Source organism: Cyanistes caeruleus, chromosome 4 (genome assembly GCF_971803275.1).
Source record: "Cyanistes caeruleus chromosome 4, bCyaCae1.hap1.1, whole genome shotgun sequence".
In the NCBI taxonomy this organism is placed as follows: domain Eukaryota; kingdom Metazoa; phylum Chordata; class Aves; order Passeriformes; family Paridae; genus Cyanistes; species Cyanistes caeruleus.
The window spans coordinates 81,384,384-81,402,024 of NC_141704.1; the positions used below are offsets into that span (position 1 = coordinate 81,384,384).

General features: G+C 42.2%; 1 protein-coding gene across 24 annotated transcripts in view; it reads right to left on the bottom strand.

The window, feature by feature from the left end:
- The window catches only part of CALD1 (caldesmon 1), a 223,514-nt gene that overhangs the window by 45,152 nt on the left and 160,721 nt on the right, over nucleotides 1–17,641 (bottom strand). For 2 of the 24 annotated variants that reach the window (XM_086886019.1, XM_086886018.1), the window contains exon 1: nucleotides 2,584–3,250. The exons of 20 other annotated variants lie outside the window; for them this stretch is intronic. In XM_086886019.1, the coding sequence (XP_086742145.1) occupies nucleotides 2,584–2,630 (47 nt within the window). In that variant the 5' untranslated portion in view covers nucleotides 2,631–3,250. Of the gene's footprint in view, nucleotides 1–2,583; nucleotides 3,251–17,641 lie in introns of those variants that run through there. 2 more of the 24 variants (XM_086886033.1, XM_086886031.1) reach the window with 2 other exon arrangements.

The following is a 17,641-nucleotide window of genomic DNA, read 5'->3' on the forward strand; positions in this document are numbered from 1 at the left end:
TGCTTCCAAAACAGAAAAATAACCTCACTAGGGGCAAAAATCTTCATGTGTCTTGTTTGTAGTTACATTATGTCCTTCTTGTATAACCTCAGTAATAGCAAAATGTAAAATGGCTTTTGGAAATTAGGGATTCAGGCCTTTGTCCACTGGGGAACAGGAATGAAGAGTGTGGTCAAAAGAGAAGATCAGAAAAAGGAGAGAGCTTCAAGTGAAGATTAACAGCATCAAATTTTGGAGCAGAATTACCCAGATAAATCACTGCCACCAACACCACTGCTATCTGTGGAGGAGTCCTCTTAAACCCTTCTCTTCTCCTAAAAAACTAGCTGATATCAGTCTTGAACATCCAGCCAAGAAGCAGAAAAGATAAGCCACAATACAAAGAAAACGCTGCAAAAAAAAATCTGAGCTCCCAACAACCAAGCTGAAGTTTGAACAGAAGTTATCATTTGCTGGATGAAAATATTCTACCTGTTGGCAAAGAGAACTTCTGCTTTCTCTAGGAACTTGCACAGTAAACACTTTAGTGTCCAGCACAGCGAGCCAAGCCAATCCCTATACATTTATTAAACAGACTTCATGTTTTCAGGCCAACCGGAATGATTTCTTGGCTCTGCTGAGAGCTTCTGCTTTTAATTTCTGGTGTATCAAATGCTAACAGGATTATATTCAGCTATTTAGCAATTACAAAATTTTCTGCAAATACCACAAGTCCACTGAAAGCACAGAAAATATCTTTAAATAACACAGATGAAATGATCATATAAAGGGGCCATTAGAGGACATTTGCAAGAAGTTAACAATCACATTGTACCTCATTCAAAATAATGCAATAACAGCCTCCTCCTTTTCCCTGGAGAGTCTCCAGAGAGTTCACTTATAAGGATTTTAATACTCCTTTTCTTTTCCACTGCAATCTCCTGAGAAGACACGAGCACTTGGAATGATTACGTTATTCCTCAGCCTGGGATGGGCAGTATTTCATCATGCATTTCTCTGAGCAATGCTTTGAAGAAGCTTTTCTGGGTAATGCTAAAGGTGTCTTCCCTCTTTTGGCCTGAGGTCACGGAGATGTTTGTTACAAGGGAATAAATCAGTTTCCAAGCTCTGGCCACACATTTGATTTCTCTTCAGAGTCCTTGCCAAAGAGAACTTTGCTTTTCTTCCCCAAGCAAGCTACCGTGAATCTTGACAAAAGAATCCCATGCCTGGTTTTCAAGGTGTGTCTGCTTTTGTTAGAAGCTGTTACAGGACCCAAGATACAGGAAAACAACACGACAGTAGCTAATCATACTTCAAGAGAAAAGGATTGCTTTCACTAAGATATAATTTCACTGATTTCATTGAACTCACTTCACGCTCAAGCTTTGCTCCCAGCACTCCCCCAACACATCAGATATGCCAAGCATGAAGGCAGCACACGGCCAGTTCCCTCTCCTGCCCAAAAGGGAGTGGAGGAGAGTCTCTCCCAGCAAGGATTTAAACAGTTTTTTAAATAGTGTTTTAAACAAAACAGCCAGACCCTGACACCTCACTGAACCAGGTCCAGCACAGACTAGAAAGGATCTCCAGGTCACCTCAGAGGTCCAGCCTGCACTCAGGGCCAGCTCCCCACATTGAGTATCACAGGTTTCAGCACTCATTTAATCACTCAAGTGTCCAAATCTCCCCTGCTTTGCCCCTTCCTTTGCTTTCCCCTTGCACTGAGGGCAGAAAAATCCGTGTTCCCCCACAGCAGCTCCCTGTTCCCATGCAGAGGTATGGGAGGGCTGGCTACTGTGGCTTGTGGCTGTATTTCACCACAGAACACACACACAAAAAAATGTCATCTGACATGCTCTCAGTTATTATTTATTGCCCAATTTCTGAAGTCACAATGAAGGATTTCAGATTCCTGGAAGGGACTTCTTGGAGGGGCTGAGTTTCGGAAATCCCTGAGCTCCCTCTCCCTCCAAGAGCACTGGATTTCATGATGGAAGCTGTAAAAAACACGCATAGAAATCCCAGTTGCTCCTCAGAAACCTCTCCCAAGCTTTAAACCAAACCCTTATAGAAACCACAGCAATTTACAAACAGCACTGTCCTGTTTCCTACCCATCAGCTCATAAAGCAGACCAACAAAACAATACAGGACAGGAATAAAGCAGATTGTATTACTGGCAATATTACACAGGCTAATTGATTTTCTTCTCTTGCTTTCCCTTCCACATTCAGGGATGAATGTGCCATGAGGACTTTATTTACTCGGTGAATTAAGCAATGTAAGATATGTGAAAGCTTTCACACAAACTATGAAATTCCTGCAAACTTCCCACCGGCAGAACTCTGACTAGCAGCCAGTTCTCCCAACACATCCTTCTGCCACTGAGCAATTGGAATTCTGCAGTTCAGGTAAGAGAAATGCAAAGATTTTAGACAACAGAGCACAATGTAAAAGAAAAAAAGAAAGAACCCAATCTATATCCACTCCTCGTTGCCCAGCCAGCTCCCCAGCTTGTTACACCACTCTGCTCCCCTTGCCATTCCCTCCCACACAGCACCAAAAGGATAAATCCACCCAGATGCCATAAACTGGCAACTCACTTGGAAAGGCTGGACAGGTTCTGCCTGCAGTAGGATCTGCTGATCATGTTCTGCAGTGTTTGAGTCGCTGCAAACTGCTGGCAGCTCCAGGGAGCAAATGGACGGATGATCAGGGCGTGGAATGAGATAATAAAAATGCCATTATCCTTTCAGGCATGTGAGACTCATTGGATGCTCTTTCCACCCCACAGGTTAACCATTTGGTTGGTCCTGTAGCTCCTGGAATGACACTCTGTGTTTGCCTGTTCTCCAGCTCATTATCTATCCGGTATCCCCCTCCCCTCTGCTCTGTGATCATATGATTTTCCATTTATTTTTTTACTGTATTCTCTCTAATAGATCCTCCTCGTCATTGCTGGGCCCCCAGTTACAGAAATTCCTGCAGATTTCTCAGCTGCTCAAGCTGCCTGATGAACTCTTGCTTCCCATCCAGCTTTCACAAGAAGGAATTCTGTTTGGGCAGCTCGTCTGAGCACTGAGCAGCCTCAGCACTGCACAGAGGTGCCCTTGCAAGCATTTGCTCCTAGAAAAGGAACATTCCAGCCTGCTGAGAGATGAAAGGAGCCAGATATAAAATAATGGTCCAGGGAACAGTCCTCTCTTTGACAGTAAATCACTGCCTAAGCGTTTTGCAGGCACTTGCATCCAGTCTAACCTGTGAAAGGTCAGGCTGGGTTGGACAGCTCAGGACTGAGGGTGACTGACAAACACAAATCCAAGGAGGTGGGGAGCTGCTACAAGCACAACTGCAGTCAAGGTAAAACCACCTCTGGCTTAACAACAGGATTAAAACCAGGGCTGGAGCTGAATCCAGCCTAGCAGACTGTCCTCAGTGTTCTTCCATGAATTCCAGTGAATGGAGCAGGAAACAGAAATGCAGTGATTTCAATGGAGGCACCAGCAGTTTCATATTCTTGGCTCTAACCCCTTTCCCCTTAAAGCCCAAAAATGTGAGCAAACTGAAACTGCACTCACTGTGCAGTCCTGCAGCTATTCCACCCCGGGCTGTGATCTTGTTAACCCTCATAAATTACAGGAGTGGGTGTGGATGGGTTTGTACCCCAAAGGGAAATCTCTGCTGCGAGCTCTGCTGTCTGTGGGGAGCAATGTGTGGGTTCAGCAGGTGGCACTCTTACCTTGGAGTGAGCACCCAGGCCAGGGAAGCATCAACCCTGGCTCTTTTTTAGCTCAGAGCTTTCAAGAATCCAATGGCTGCACTTTGCTCTGGACACTGATATTAATTTATGACACCAATATAAATTTATGACACCAATATTAATTTATGCTCTGCTTAAGTCCCATAGGCAATAACTGGATCTTTTTTTTCCTCCCAAAAAACTCTCTCTGTTTTATACTTTTGACAAGATAGGTTTTTTGTGAAAAGGTAACAATCCTGTGCTTTACAGACAGATGAAAGATTCCCTTGCAAATATGTACAAGGCTTTTTTTACACACACAGAAATAGGTCTGCACTACCCCACCAAGCTGCTATTTCTTCATGCACACCCTGTGTAGACCCAGCCCTTTGTTCTAAAGTAAAACCATCTTTTGGTGTATAAAACATACTGGAATTCTGGTCTGGGGCAAGGAATTGTGCTGATTGCCAAAGGAGGAAAATATGAATTCCACTTCTGTGATTGCAGAGGGATCTGCAAATGAGATGAGGCTGCAGCAGGCAGGCCATTGCTGTATTTTTTTTTTACCCAGCCCACAAAGGAAGGTGAGCATGTAAGGCAGTGTGAATACATGGGGTCCTGAAAAATGCTGGTGAGAAGGAAGACATAGTTAATCTTCCTGCAAAAGTAATTTCTACTGCTGAGGAATTACAGAAGCAGAACTCTTCCCTCTGGAAGAGCATGAGTTAAACAGAGATTGTATCACTGTTCTTCAAAAATACACATTTCAATTGGATGCCAGATGTAAGGGTTGATGTTTATGAAATTCTAAATTGGGTTCCAAGGCAGCCCTACAGATTTCTAGTACAGCTCTCTATTTACTACTGTGTTACAGAGTCTTTTTATTCCAGCTGATTGCTCTACACTCTTTTCAATCCATCCTGGAATAAATTTGATTATTGAAGTGCTCACCAACAAAACTCTTTTCATTCAGGATATAAATAAAAAGCAAATTGACTGCCCTCTAAAATACTACATTATACATCCTCAAAGAATAGTTCCAGATTTTCACATCATCTGCCTGTACTGCCATGCATGTCTCTATTTGTTGGCCATTAAAAACAGGGGAAGCCTCTTCCACTTGTTGTAGACTCCAGAACCATTTTAAAATATTCCTCTTTGGATAGTCACAAGGATCACAGTTTTTCTTGTTTCACTTTTCCAAATATTGCTTTGAATTACGAATTTCTGGAAGAGAACTCCAGTCCAGATGAAACACAATGTTTCACACTGTCAGCCCACGTTTCATTTCAAGACTTCTAGCAACAAATTTCATCTTCTTTCCCATAATTCTACAACACTACTGAGAACAGAGTTCATTTGCCTGCAGATTCAGCAATGAGCAGCTCTGGCCATGCTCATCCTCAAGGCATGTGCCAGCTTTGCCTGCAAATGAGGAACTGAAGAGAAATAAGGTGGGCAAATCTCACTTGCAAACCTTATCAGTGTCTGTCTCTGTGACACTGCAACTCAGACAAGAGGGATGCTTTTGGTACACTGTGGCCCTGAGGTGAAGATCTTGAATATGGAGCAGGAAGAGGCAAATCACCTCCAGATAATCTCAAAAATTCATGTGGGCATCCAAAGCACAAAAAAACGATGGGGCAGGAGACGTGTCTCAACCTGCATTCTTCTATGCCCTGATGCTTCAGAGATCTAGGACACCAAAACCCCTAGGGAAGACACTGGAAAGAGGGAAAAAAACCAGAGCAAACAAATGCTAACTACACTAGAGCACTTGTGAGGTGTCATTTGTGCCAATGAACTCAAGGCAAGTGGCTCCAGGAGAGTGTAAGGTCATCTATGGCAGCAAGGAAAGGAACTACAGGGCCTTTCCTATTTTCTGAATATTAAAAGCAGTAAAATGAGGAGGAGGAAGGAGACATGAGAGCTTTCCAAAAGGAAATTATTACTGGGAGGTTCCAATGTCTACTCATACTAACAATAAGAATGTCCAGAGGTCATCCAGAGAGCCACTTCATGTTTTGTTTATTTTTACTTTAACCATTCCTGCAGGCAAGGCAGAGTTTTCAGTGAGCTGATCAAAAAAGGCTGTGAATCTTTGTTATTTTTGAAATGCTAGTGAATTCAGAACCTGACAGAGGTATAAGCACTGTCCAGACCATGACTTTTTCTATCTAGCTCGTTCCTTTCTGTACCTATTTGTCAAAAGGGAATTCTCTGCGATGCTCACTCCTCCTGCTTTTCAAATACCTCCATGTTCCTTTAGCTTTTTAGTCCACATTGAGGCAATTTTAAAAGAGGCAGCTTACAGAAAGGTACCTGATTGCTTTCAGAGACAGCAAAGATCTCTCCCTGCACTGCCCCTTCTCTGTGCCACAAGCCTGAAATAAGCAGGCAGACTTGGAGAGAAGTTTGCAGAGCTACTGGCACTTTGCAAGAGAACTCTGGTTTTTATGAAAATCCATTCTAATGACATTAACATCTGCTCCTTATTTGAAGAATATTTTTAACTGTTCCTTCCCTGGGAAAATGAAAGATGCCACAGTCTCTTTCATGTTCTCAACAAATTCTGTTGGTTTTTTAAAGTCTGTTCTGAAATGCCCCAATGCAGCTCACTGCAGGGAACTCAGTGGATGCATCTCACAGGGCAAAGAGCATCTGCACTCCCCACCCTGGGAGATTTCATTCTGGGACACTGGCATGTGAGCAGGGAATTTATTTCACAGATGAACAACACTTTCTGTATTAAATCACATTCTGAAGGTAAAGTCTGGCAGCTCATACATAATCTCTTGGAGTATCTCTTGAGTACTTACAAAAACAACACTATGCACTTTGTCATCAAATAATGCTGGGCTGTCTCTTACCATGTTTTGTTTTTTTTCCAAGTCAAGCTGTAAATATCTCAAGTAACAGAGACTCTGCCATTTCCCACTCCTAAGTTCAATTCTGAAAATCTAATACTAAGAATACTGAAATATAATACTGAAATATACTACTGAAATACTGAAATATAACACTAAGAATATAATAGTCTATTATATATAATATACTCAATACTAAGAATCCATCCTACATCTATGATATCTATCCTTCCCTTCACTTTTAAAATCTATCCCATACTTATAACTACCTGGGTGCTTATAAAGAGCAACAATGCCAAAAATTTCAATGTGTTCAATGAAACCTGGGAGTACCCAGCTATGTATGTATTAAATTTAGGAGGATCTATGTATTAAAATACATACTCAAACTGAAATATGTAGGTTTGGGCATCTGCATGTGCAAATCAGGGAGCCACACACAAGCAGAATTTGCGTGCTCACGCTGACACGTTATCAGGTAGCAAATGCCTTATCAGAAAATAGAACAGAACTGTTTGCACAGACAAGTTCTGCAGGACTGGGAACACAAGCCCTGTACATTAGAATGCAAGAGCCTGCAGCCCAAAATTATCAACACTTCCAAAATAGGTAGCTGCAGATAAGACCCATACAGAGTCCATGCAGCTTTCAATCCCCTCTGATGCCTGCTTTGCTGAGACAGGATGGATTTGGATAGTGTAGGCAGGAGTCTGGTCCTCAACAGGGAAGAGAATTTAATTTTCTCTCACTGTGCTCAGTTTTTGAGGTAATATTATCCTGCTTTTCACATGGAAAAGTTACTGACTGCATGGCTGTAACAGTAAACAAAACAAACTCCAAAACAAGTGCTAAAATCTTATTCCAAGGAGAATTGTCATGGTAAATTCAAACTTGATCAGAAAAATGTATTTGTTGGTGTTTGCAGAGAATGAATATCAGTCACTTATGGTGAAATGCACAATCCAGAATTAAAGCAGCAGGATATTTCCTGGGTGTGAGAGACCATTTCCACCAAAGCAAAGCTTCTGCTTTATGTCATGTTTTCACTGCTTTCAAATAAACATGGAGATGCAAACAATAAAAAAATCTGTCCAGGATACAGAACTGTCTGGTCCTGGACAACTGGAATGGAGGAAAGTGTAAGAGGGAAGCAATCACAAAGGTTTTATCTCTTCTCCCTGTGCCCTGGCACTGCCACAGGTGAGGGACAGACTCTGGTGCCCTCCTGCTCTGAGCAAGAACCAATTTCTCTCAGCCACCACCAGCAGCAGGTGGAAGGGCCACTGCTTCCCCACTCAATTCCACTCCCATTCTTTTGTGCTTTATGCCTTTCAGGGACACATGGCAATCCTCACAGCAATACAAAGCAACCTATTCCTTTGGCTTTCAAACTTTGAAGCTTGCTGTCTCTCATTTATACCAGAATTATCCTGGCAATTAATAAATTTCAGCTTTATCAGTGGGAAGGATAACACCCAAAGCCCAGACTTGCAGGATTTGTGCTCACAGCCATGTAGGATGATACCTGCAGAGCCCACAAAACACAAAGCTGCCAATAATGTAGACGTAAGTTCTCTTTGCCCCAACTGTTTCTGGCAATAAGTAATTTCAACAGCAAGTTCTATGTGAGATTATTAATGTTATTTTTAAAATATTGGAGGCATGCTGCAAAGATAACTCCTCACTTCAGGCTTGGCCACAAAAGCCAGAAGGAGCCACAGTGTGGTAGGTGTGATAGAAACACAGATGATAGATGCATCTCCAGGCAAAACAGGCTCTGCCTTGATTTTACTGCTGAGAGGGCATGGGTGGAGGCCTCAGCCACAGCTCCTTAACAGACAGATCAGTAAACAACAGCAAAGTGTGAAATGTTGGCTCTATTCACCCCTGGGTGCCACCACATGCCAGCATCCACTTGCTCCAATCTGAAGCCAGGGTCTGCATCCAGGCTTGGGGCTTGATCCTTCACTGCTGGGAGATTTTTATATAAAAGTGAGCACAGGGACACAGCCCTTGGGGGAGAGGAACATTTCCTGCTGAGCCAATTTTGCTGTGTTCCTGTAGCAAAAGCTCCTATCTTATGATACTCTGAATTTTACTGGTGAGCAACATCCAAGCCCCAGTCGGGATCTCACTTCACATAAACTCAGTTAGCAAAAACCATCCAAATTCCACCAAAGGCAGCAACTCCTCAATAGCTTATGCCACTTGAACAGCACAGAGGTATCCAAAATGCAAACTTGACCAGAAAATGCTCAGTTTGGACCTTTGTTATCCCTGAATTGAAACTGGATCCTCAGAGCAGGACCCTGTTTCGTGCAGGTTAATGTGCAGTTATGCCCCAGTCTGACTGCACCAGTCATTTTTAATATCTGGCACTGGCCCTCAGGTGTTTTAGAAGCAGCTTTATTTCACTGGCTGCACAGGGATTACCAGCTAACAGGATGCTCCCAGGAACTTTTGGAGAGCAAACAGTGTCAGTTTATTTAATAACTTTCAAAGTGAAACTAAAATCTTGTCCAAATCATGTCTCTTCTGATTTAATTAAAAGGCACCACACATGCTGCACTGCTCTGTTAATCATTAACTAAGTTAATTCAAGACAGAGGATGAGTCTTTTCTTTTCTTTCCTTCAAAAGCCTCCAGCCAGAGGAAAGCTTTAAAAAAACATTCCAAAAAAAGACCAGTACAGTATGATTTTTGTTAGAATGGTCAACACTTCACTATGCTTTTCCCCTTTCTTCCATATTTCTGATTCCTATAGGAATGCATGTTAAAACAGAGGGGTTGGGTTTTTCTCTTCCTTGGCAAAATACCTTTCCCAAATTTTCTAAATATTGCCTGGCATTTGCGTCAATGTGACAGTCATTGGGTTTGACAGGAATCAGATTGCTAAACCCACACCAAAAAAAATGCTTTGGAAATGAGGGGCGAGTTATACATTCAATTCCATTCAAATTCCATTCAAATGGCAGAGTGGATCAGAACTGTCCCTGCTACCCCCTCACTCCCAGGACTCACCACAGAGGTTCCTGCAGTCTCTACACTGAGACTCACAGCTCCTGCTGTCTGATAAATCTCCTTAACCCTCCCACCCCAACCCATTTGCAGCTCCCAAGATGAGCCAGCAGCACATCAAACTCTCTCTCCCTGTGCAGCAAGCCTGCTTCTTCCAGAAAGGAACCAAACAGGGCATTAAACATCAGGGGTGTAACACCTTTGTGGACTGTTCAAGGAACAGGATACACTTAAAGTCTATTTTTCCAACACCAAAACAAAACCACACACACACACACACACACAAGAAAAAAAAAAAAAAAAAAAGTTTCTTTACTTTCTTCTTGTCATAGGGAAATCTAAAACACAAAACCTTCCAGTCTCATCTGTACAATCTAATGGGATTTCCCTCTTGAAAGCAACAAAGGGTAGAGGCTGAGCACTTCCACAAGGGCTGTCATATCAGATCAGGACGGCTCTCCATCAAGGCCGGGTTCTTGCCTCCAGCCACGGCTCATGCCTGACATTTTAGAGGAAAACAGTGGGAAAAGTTAAAAAAAAAACCCTACAAACCCCACTGCACCTGGCCCATGGAGCAAAGTTCTCCCTGCCCAGCAGAATTCCTCTGTGCCCCTGCAGGCAGGCAGCTGGGGCTCTGCCACGTACAGCCAGTGCAGGCTTCCAAAAGAGGAAAAAAAAGTGATTTACTGCATGGTAATAGACATGAAAGGGCATCAAGAAATTAAAATTAAATCACCACAGCACAGGACACAGTCTCAAACTGCACCAGGGGAGGTTTAAGTTGGACATTGGGAGGGATTTCTTCACAGAAACATCAGCATGGACTGCCCATGGAGCTGGTGGAGCCCCCATCCCTGGAGGTGTGTGAGGAAAGACTGGATGTGGCACTCAGCACCAAACTCTAGTTCCCTGGGATGTGTGGTCACAGGTTGGACTCGACCTCAGAAGCCTTTTCCAAATGAATTTATTATTTTTTGTTATTTATTGATTCTGTGATAAATGCTCAGGAATTGAATCACAGCATGTGCATCAAAGGTGTAACAATGTGAGGGCATAAATTACTCCAATAATTAAAGACCCACCTATGTGTATATATATATATATATATATTTAATTTGTTATTTCTCTGTACCCAAGTGCTAGTATTTATTTCTGCACTGAAGTACCTGGAACCTGTTGTAATTTGTAAAAACACCATGTGAACAACTCTTTTTAGGCACTCCATATCTACTTCCTAGCTCCTGGAAAATGTCTCTATGGCCATACCTTACACCATCAGGACAGGACAGCTCTGAGCCAGCTCTCAAGCCCATGATTTTCTTCCCATCTGCAGATGATGCTGGGAAAAGCAACTGTGAGTGTTCACCTGTGTTCAAGGAAACTGAAAAATACTGAATTACTTCATTCTCACAACCTTTGAAACCCAGTAGCTTGACCACTCTCACGAGGGTCAGCATCCCTGTATGATTCTCCTGGCTCTCCCATCTCACTGCACAGTGCTCTTAAAGATTTGAGCTGTATATGAAACCAGACCTTTGCCAAATTTGCACCTGTAGGGGTTTCTGCAAGAAAGGCTCTGAACCTCAGCTGCTCTTTTGCTCCTCAAAGAACAGGAAAATCCCCTTTGCCACCACCAAACATTAAAAAAAATCCTTGTCAGCTCTCACTGGCTGGGTTTGCATTCTCTGCAACCTGCCACTAACCAATATCCTCCCTTTAAACTCAGTTCCTTGTAGAAACCAAAAAAATTGGAAAAACTGATACAGAGTGGCTTAAGAGAAATGTTGTTTTCCCCAAGCAGCTGACAGACTTGTCTTCAAGGAGATTTAAATAAAATAACTATCAAGAGAGTCAGTAGCAGTCCAGTTTGCATAGAGAAATATCAACCACCATCTACAAAGAATAATAATTTCCTTTTTCAAGTGGCAAACCTCCCCTCCAAGACCTGCCAAAAGCTGCAGCCTGAGTTTTAGAGCTGTGGCTGCACTTTCATGCCCTGATGATGGTTTGAGTCCTGAGACATGGCTTCAGAGAGTCACATTGGAGATTATTTTATGAATAAACCTCATGGGATTTACGAATAAACCTCATGGGATTCCAGGATTCTGCAGGGACCCTTATAGGATTTAGAAATTCAGGAGAGATTAAAGCATATACAGTATTACAAACTTCCTCCAAAAATCAGCCAAAAATTATAACAGGAATTTACCCTTCCAAAGTTATGTTCATAAAGTGAATTTTCTATCATTCCAAAGCACAGGCAACTGAAGACAAACCTGTTCCTAGGGCATCATCTTTGCACCTAGAGAGCTTCTGACATTTCAGTTTCCATGGGAATAATTAGAAATACCTCACTAAAATGGCCACTAGACATTTTCATTCACTAGAACTCTTCAAGAAACATTAAAACCGTGTTTCAAATGAGCATTTCAGAAAAGTCTGAAAGAAAGAAGTCAGAAGCATTTTCAAAAACTTGGCAGGATTGCAAGCACTTCTAATACCTGAGAGCAATTTTCCTCAGCGTTCATTTCTTTACACTGCTGTGTAATTCTGCTGTGAAATTCTGAGCTTAAGGCTAAGAAAGGATTTCAGAATTTCAAAGAAAGTAGAAAAATCCCTTCAGCTCCAAATGCCAAGGTTTATTTTATTTATTTATTTTATTCCTATCAGCATTACTTAAAATTCATTTTTCTTAAACACAGCCTTTTTCCAAAACCCAGCTTTTCCCACACCCTTCCATGTGAATCCCAAACACATTTTTTGTAAGTGTACTTTTAAAATCACAACAGCCAGGCTATATACTTCTCAAATAACCCAATCATATTATGGGATGTTTTCTTTCTCCACTCTTCCTTAGCAGGAAAAATATGAATAATAATATTCACTAGACAGAGGATTATTTTTATGTTTACATTTTTATAATTTATGTTTACATTTTATAATTTCATAAACAAAATAGGGACAATTTTTCAACCATTATAACATTTTGTTGGTTTGGTTTTTTTTTTCCCCTCTAAAATACTTCTTGAAAAAGACCTCTCATCTATGATATGAAATTCAGAATTTCAGGGGATACAAAAATCTTTGGAGAAAGTCAAGAGAAATTGATTCAACTGGGAAGATAAGCCCTGATCCTCTACTGCAGTTTAGCCCCTCCTGATGCACATCCCAAGGCTTAAGAGGTTAAACGTGGCTCTGAGAGGAGCATGGTGCCTTTTTGTTTTTAGAAACTCCACATTTAATTGAAACTGGAGATAGAGAAAATGATCCTTTGATGAAGGATGAGCAGGGTCTGGCTTTAGGCATTTTCTTATCGAGATGGACACGTTGAGAACCCACCCACCAACATACCAGAAACCACAGTTGGCAAATGCTATGAGCAAAGGCATTTCCTGCCTTCTGACTTTCTAGCTGAGGGCCAGATGCTTCACTATCCTTCCTTAAAAGCACAGCTGAAGGAGTGGGAGTTGAGAGCCTTGCCCAGTCTTGCATGGTGTGTGTGGAAAAGCCAGGCAACATCCCAGCCATGAACCCAACATCCAACATCTCTTCCCTCATTCTCCATTCCCTGTCCTAGTGGGAGAATGGGCCAAAGGAATATTTTTCCTTTCCTAAGTTACAGTTTACAGTCCAAACCTGCTGAATTAAGGGGTAATTAATGTGGTGCCCATCCATGTGATGTGCCAAAATACCACAGAGAAAGGAAGAAAAAATATTATTAAAAAGAGGTAAACTGCAGCTGGAGCCTAAAGAGAGGGCTGTGGTTTATTTTGACCTACAGCTTGCTCTACCTACACCACTTCCAACAAGCTCCTTTCAGCTTTCTCTCCTATCTATAATCTTCAACATATAATAGAATAATTACTTGTGTGAAATCCTCCAAAAGCAGGAGCTAGAACTTTGTAAAAGGGTTTCCCGACCAAAAATTACCGCAGAGATTCTGAAAGTTATAAAAAGTATTCAGTTCCTGCCCAAGTAAAAACCAAAAAAAAGCAACCAAAACAAGCACAGGATGGTAATTTCAAGCCTGCAAATACTGATTAAAGAAGGGTAGCTTTCATCCAGAGGGGAAGAACACAAAGCTCAAGTGCCATTTGTATGTGGAGCTCTCAGAGAGATCAGAAATAATTGTTTGTCTAGAGATACAAGCAGCTCTTTTCATGTACACACACAAGCTCTGTGCTTACAATGATAACCCCTACTCACAATTATTTATATATATTATATAATGAGCAGTCCCAGGTGGGTCAGGTTCAATTCTGTAACTTCCCTTTATTCCACCAGATGCAGCAGCTCCTCTCAGTCAGTTTTGAGAAGGTGTCATTGATGGTGAGGAGCCCCAGTGAAGTCACTCTGTATTCCACATCAATTGATGTCAGCTCACCTTGCAGTGAAGAGTGCTCCAGCCCTGGTCTGTGGGGCTGGTTTAACCTCTTTACACCAAATGTGAGCACATTTATCCCCATTTATGCAGGCAGCCAGCTGCAGTCCACACACCCAGCACACCTGATTGCCACCTCCAGATGATGTTCTCAGAAACAAACATCACCTCCTGCTTCTTTTTTAACCTGAAGAAGGATGACAAATGTCCCCAAAGGAAATATGGTGAGAAGTGAACCCAAACCTGGGATCAAATTGCCCTTCTGTATCTGCAGAGGAAAGAAAATGATCCTTTCCTCTTCCAGCTTAGGCTCTTTTTTCCTTTTCAGCTAAAGTATTAGGCAGGCAAAGAGGGCAGGTTATGATGGACAGGCAGGTATTATTGTTATTTTATTATTGGTTTCTGGCCACATTTGCCTTATACATACTTAGTGCTATGTTAAAAAGAAAAAAAAAAAAAAGGAAGCAAGAGTTAAACAAAGAGTCTTTAAGTACTAGAAAAACATTCAGATTCAGGCTCTCGTTCATGCCCTTTAAAGCCATTATTTTTAAAAATGTTTATGCAGCAGGGGCATTTCTCCTACACATAGAATTCTTGAAAAACAGGAAAAGGAAATTAACGCTTCCTTCGAAATCAACAACTATTGGCACATTCTCGGGTCTCTTACTGTGATACTCTATGGTGCCCTTACCTTTGTCCATATTTACAAGAGCCTGTGTTTAGTTTGAAGTTAAGATCTGAATATTTTTGCTGATGCCAAAGACCTTTTCAAAATCATTTTTAAATTGCCATCAAATTACACGAACACTGCAAACAAACTATCGTATTTTCAGAATTAAACGCAGAATCTCAAGGAATTTGCAACATCTCACCGAGGCCCTAGGATAACAGAGTCAGGCATCACTTCAACACAGAGCATTTAGCAAAATTTCTTGTTCTGGCAGCGTTTTTGCTCTCTAGCAATTTCCATCCACTGTGTAGCACGCTGTCCCCTTGCTGCATCACTGGGAAGACTCCCCACACCTCAGGTGACCTCCAGCACACCTGTGCACCACCAGAAACCACATACCTTCCATACTTCCATTGGTGGAATCAAAGAGGGCCTGTTGTGATGAAAACATGCTGAGCTGACTAAATCCTGGGTCTAATCCTGTGCAGATTTCCTGCAGAAATGCAAGGGGGCACTTTTAAACCATTCAGGCTGCAACACAGCCAAGCTCTTCAAAACTTCCTTAAATCCTGCTGACAGCAATGGGTGTACACAAGTCCAAGTGTTGTAGCCCACACAGATGGATTAGAAGCCACCACATAAATTCTGAATATTGCTGCCAGGGAGAACGTGGCAATGATATTGATATTTAGTGACACATCATAGTCCAAGGAGGCACAAATCTACTTCTGCTCTTAAAGTGCTGCTATTTTTACAGCAGCCAAAGGTTTAATCTGGATTAACAGCAATGAAAAACTTCTAGCTGAAGGGAGCACAAAGGATTTCAGAGATAACCACTCAAGCTATTACAGCTCATCCTAAAGAGAGAACATTAACCAAGGAAAGGAGTCCTCCTTGCTCTTCCCTACAGAGCCTGGGCACAGAAGAATGCCTGCAGCACAAATTCTTACCAAATTCTTAAGTGTTGTATCAACCATGACCAGGTCTGACTGCTTTGGAAGACTTCCACAGGGGGTTTGATCAGTGCCTGTGTGTCTGCTGAAGTCAGCTTTGGCAAGGAGCTGTGCTAGACAGCTCCTGACAGAGATCAAGCCAAACTCGGTCTCAGCGCAGCTTCACTGATGACAGGGCTCCAGGCAATCACATCCTGTGTTTACTTCGTGGAGGGGAGCCCATAAGCACCAAGGGAGTGGACACATCTCTTTGTTTACAGCAAACTTTTCAATACTGAGGGCTCAGTGGTATTTTCATATCAGAAGATGCTTGAAGAGGAGATCCCTTTGGCAACGAGTTCTTCTTCCGGTGAAATTTGCACCAAATTTCTTGGCATTCTCTGAAAACTATCACAGTTTTATCACATATTGCCTCACAGTTTTCAAAGATCAAATGTATCCCCAGCCATTCCCAGGACAGAGGAAGAAGAATATCAGAAATAGGCAAATATGAATGAAGAAAATTATGAGTTTTACAGCTGGTCAGCTTCCCCTGGTCACCATCCCTCCACCCACAGTGAAACCACCAAAGGAACATTAAACTTTTCCTCTGACATGAACAGTTCCTGTGAGGATGACTGAGCTAGAGATGGAGGATGTGGTGCTGAGAAGACAGCAGGGAGGACACAGAGGCAACACAAGGAATAATAACACAAAAAGGACTCTGAGAAAACCCTGCACATCTATAAAAGTGCTGATTTTTGGAGTCAAAGCCACTTAGTGTGCATACAACAGCAATATCTAAAAATTCTGTACTTACAATGGTTTTGTTTTCCCTCAGGCTCTGGGAAAAGGAGCCCAAAGGCTTTTTACTTCTACCTCACAACTAAAATATTTAGGATACTAAACAGCTCAATGCAATGGGCCTAAAAATGGCATCATCTTTCATGGATCAAGTCTCATGAATTGTGTGTGCAGTAGCAAAATTCTGCAAAAATAAAAATAAAAATCCTGCAGGGGCATTTTCATTTCCATGATCACAGTCCTAATAAGTGAGGTAGATTCTGTTATGTGACCTTGAATGTTATATAACTACAGTCTGGGAGAGATTTTATTGTTCAAAAAAGCTTCATGTAAAAAGAATAAAAAAATAAAAAATTTAAGCTACTAATGGTCATGACAGAGGGGAGAAATTTGATCTAGTCACATTCTAGACAACAGAGAAAGGAGAAAAACACTGAGGCTGAATAAAGCCATAGTTTCATCAGATAAGAAGGGCAAGGTAACAGTGAAAGAAATCATTTGACTGCATCCCATAAACTGGGAATTTAAGAAATTTGGAGGTCTGCAGCCAGGTTTTAGTGGACTCATTACACCTGGCACCCTTGCAAGCTAACTCAGCAAAGCCACCTCTGAATCAAGGCTGTGGCACAGGCAGAAAACTTCCATTTGGAACCCACCCTGCCATCTCTGGCTTGGGATTCAGGACATCACTGTGGCTGCAATCCATCACCTTTCCCCCTTGCTGACCCCCAAGGGTTTCTGGAATGGCATGGCCAGTCCTGACCCTGCAGCAAGGCACAGCACCAGGTCCTGCTTCCATCTGGTTGTTGCTTTTTCTCCTGGGTTTTGCCTGCACAGGGCAGGAGCTGAGCCCACTGCTTATTTCATATTATACTTCTTATCCTGGTGGGTTCTTGAGGGTTTTCAGCAAAGACCTTCCCAAGACTAAAAAAACCTGCCTGTAGCTCATCAGCTGCCTTTGTGCAGAAGGTCCCAACCCTTTTGCTGCTTGGCATGGGCCATGGTTTCCCCAGGTATCTGGGCACTCAGCCTCTCTCTGCTCACCAAGCTCCTTTCCCTAACATTTACATAGCCTGGAAGGCCAAATTTTCTCTTTAATAGTCATGTTTAATAACCTCTGATCTTCAGGCAAACAACACTGCAGGTGGGAAATGAAGCCCTGATCTTTGTGATCATGGCATTGCTCACTCAGCAGGACAAACAGAGGTGAAGTCTGCAGTGAAGGGCTTGTGGTTTTTTTTAAATTTTCC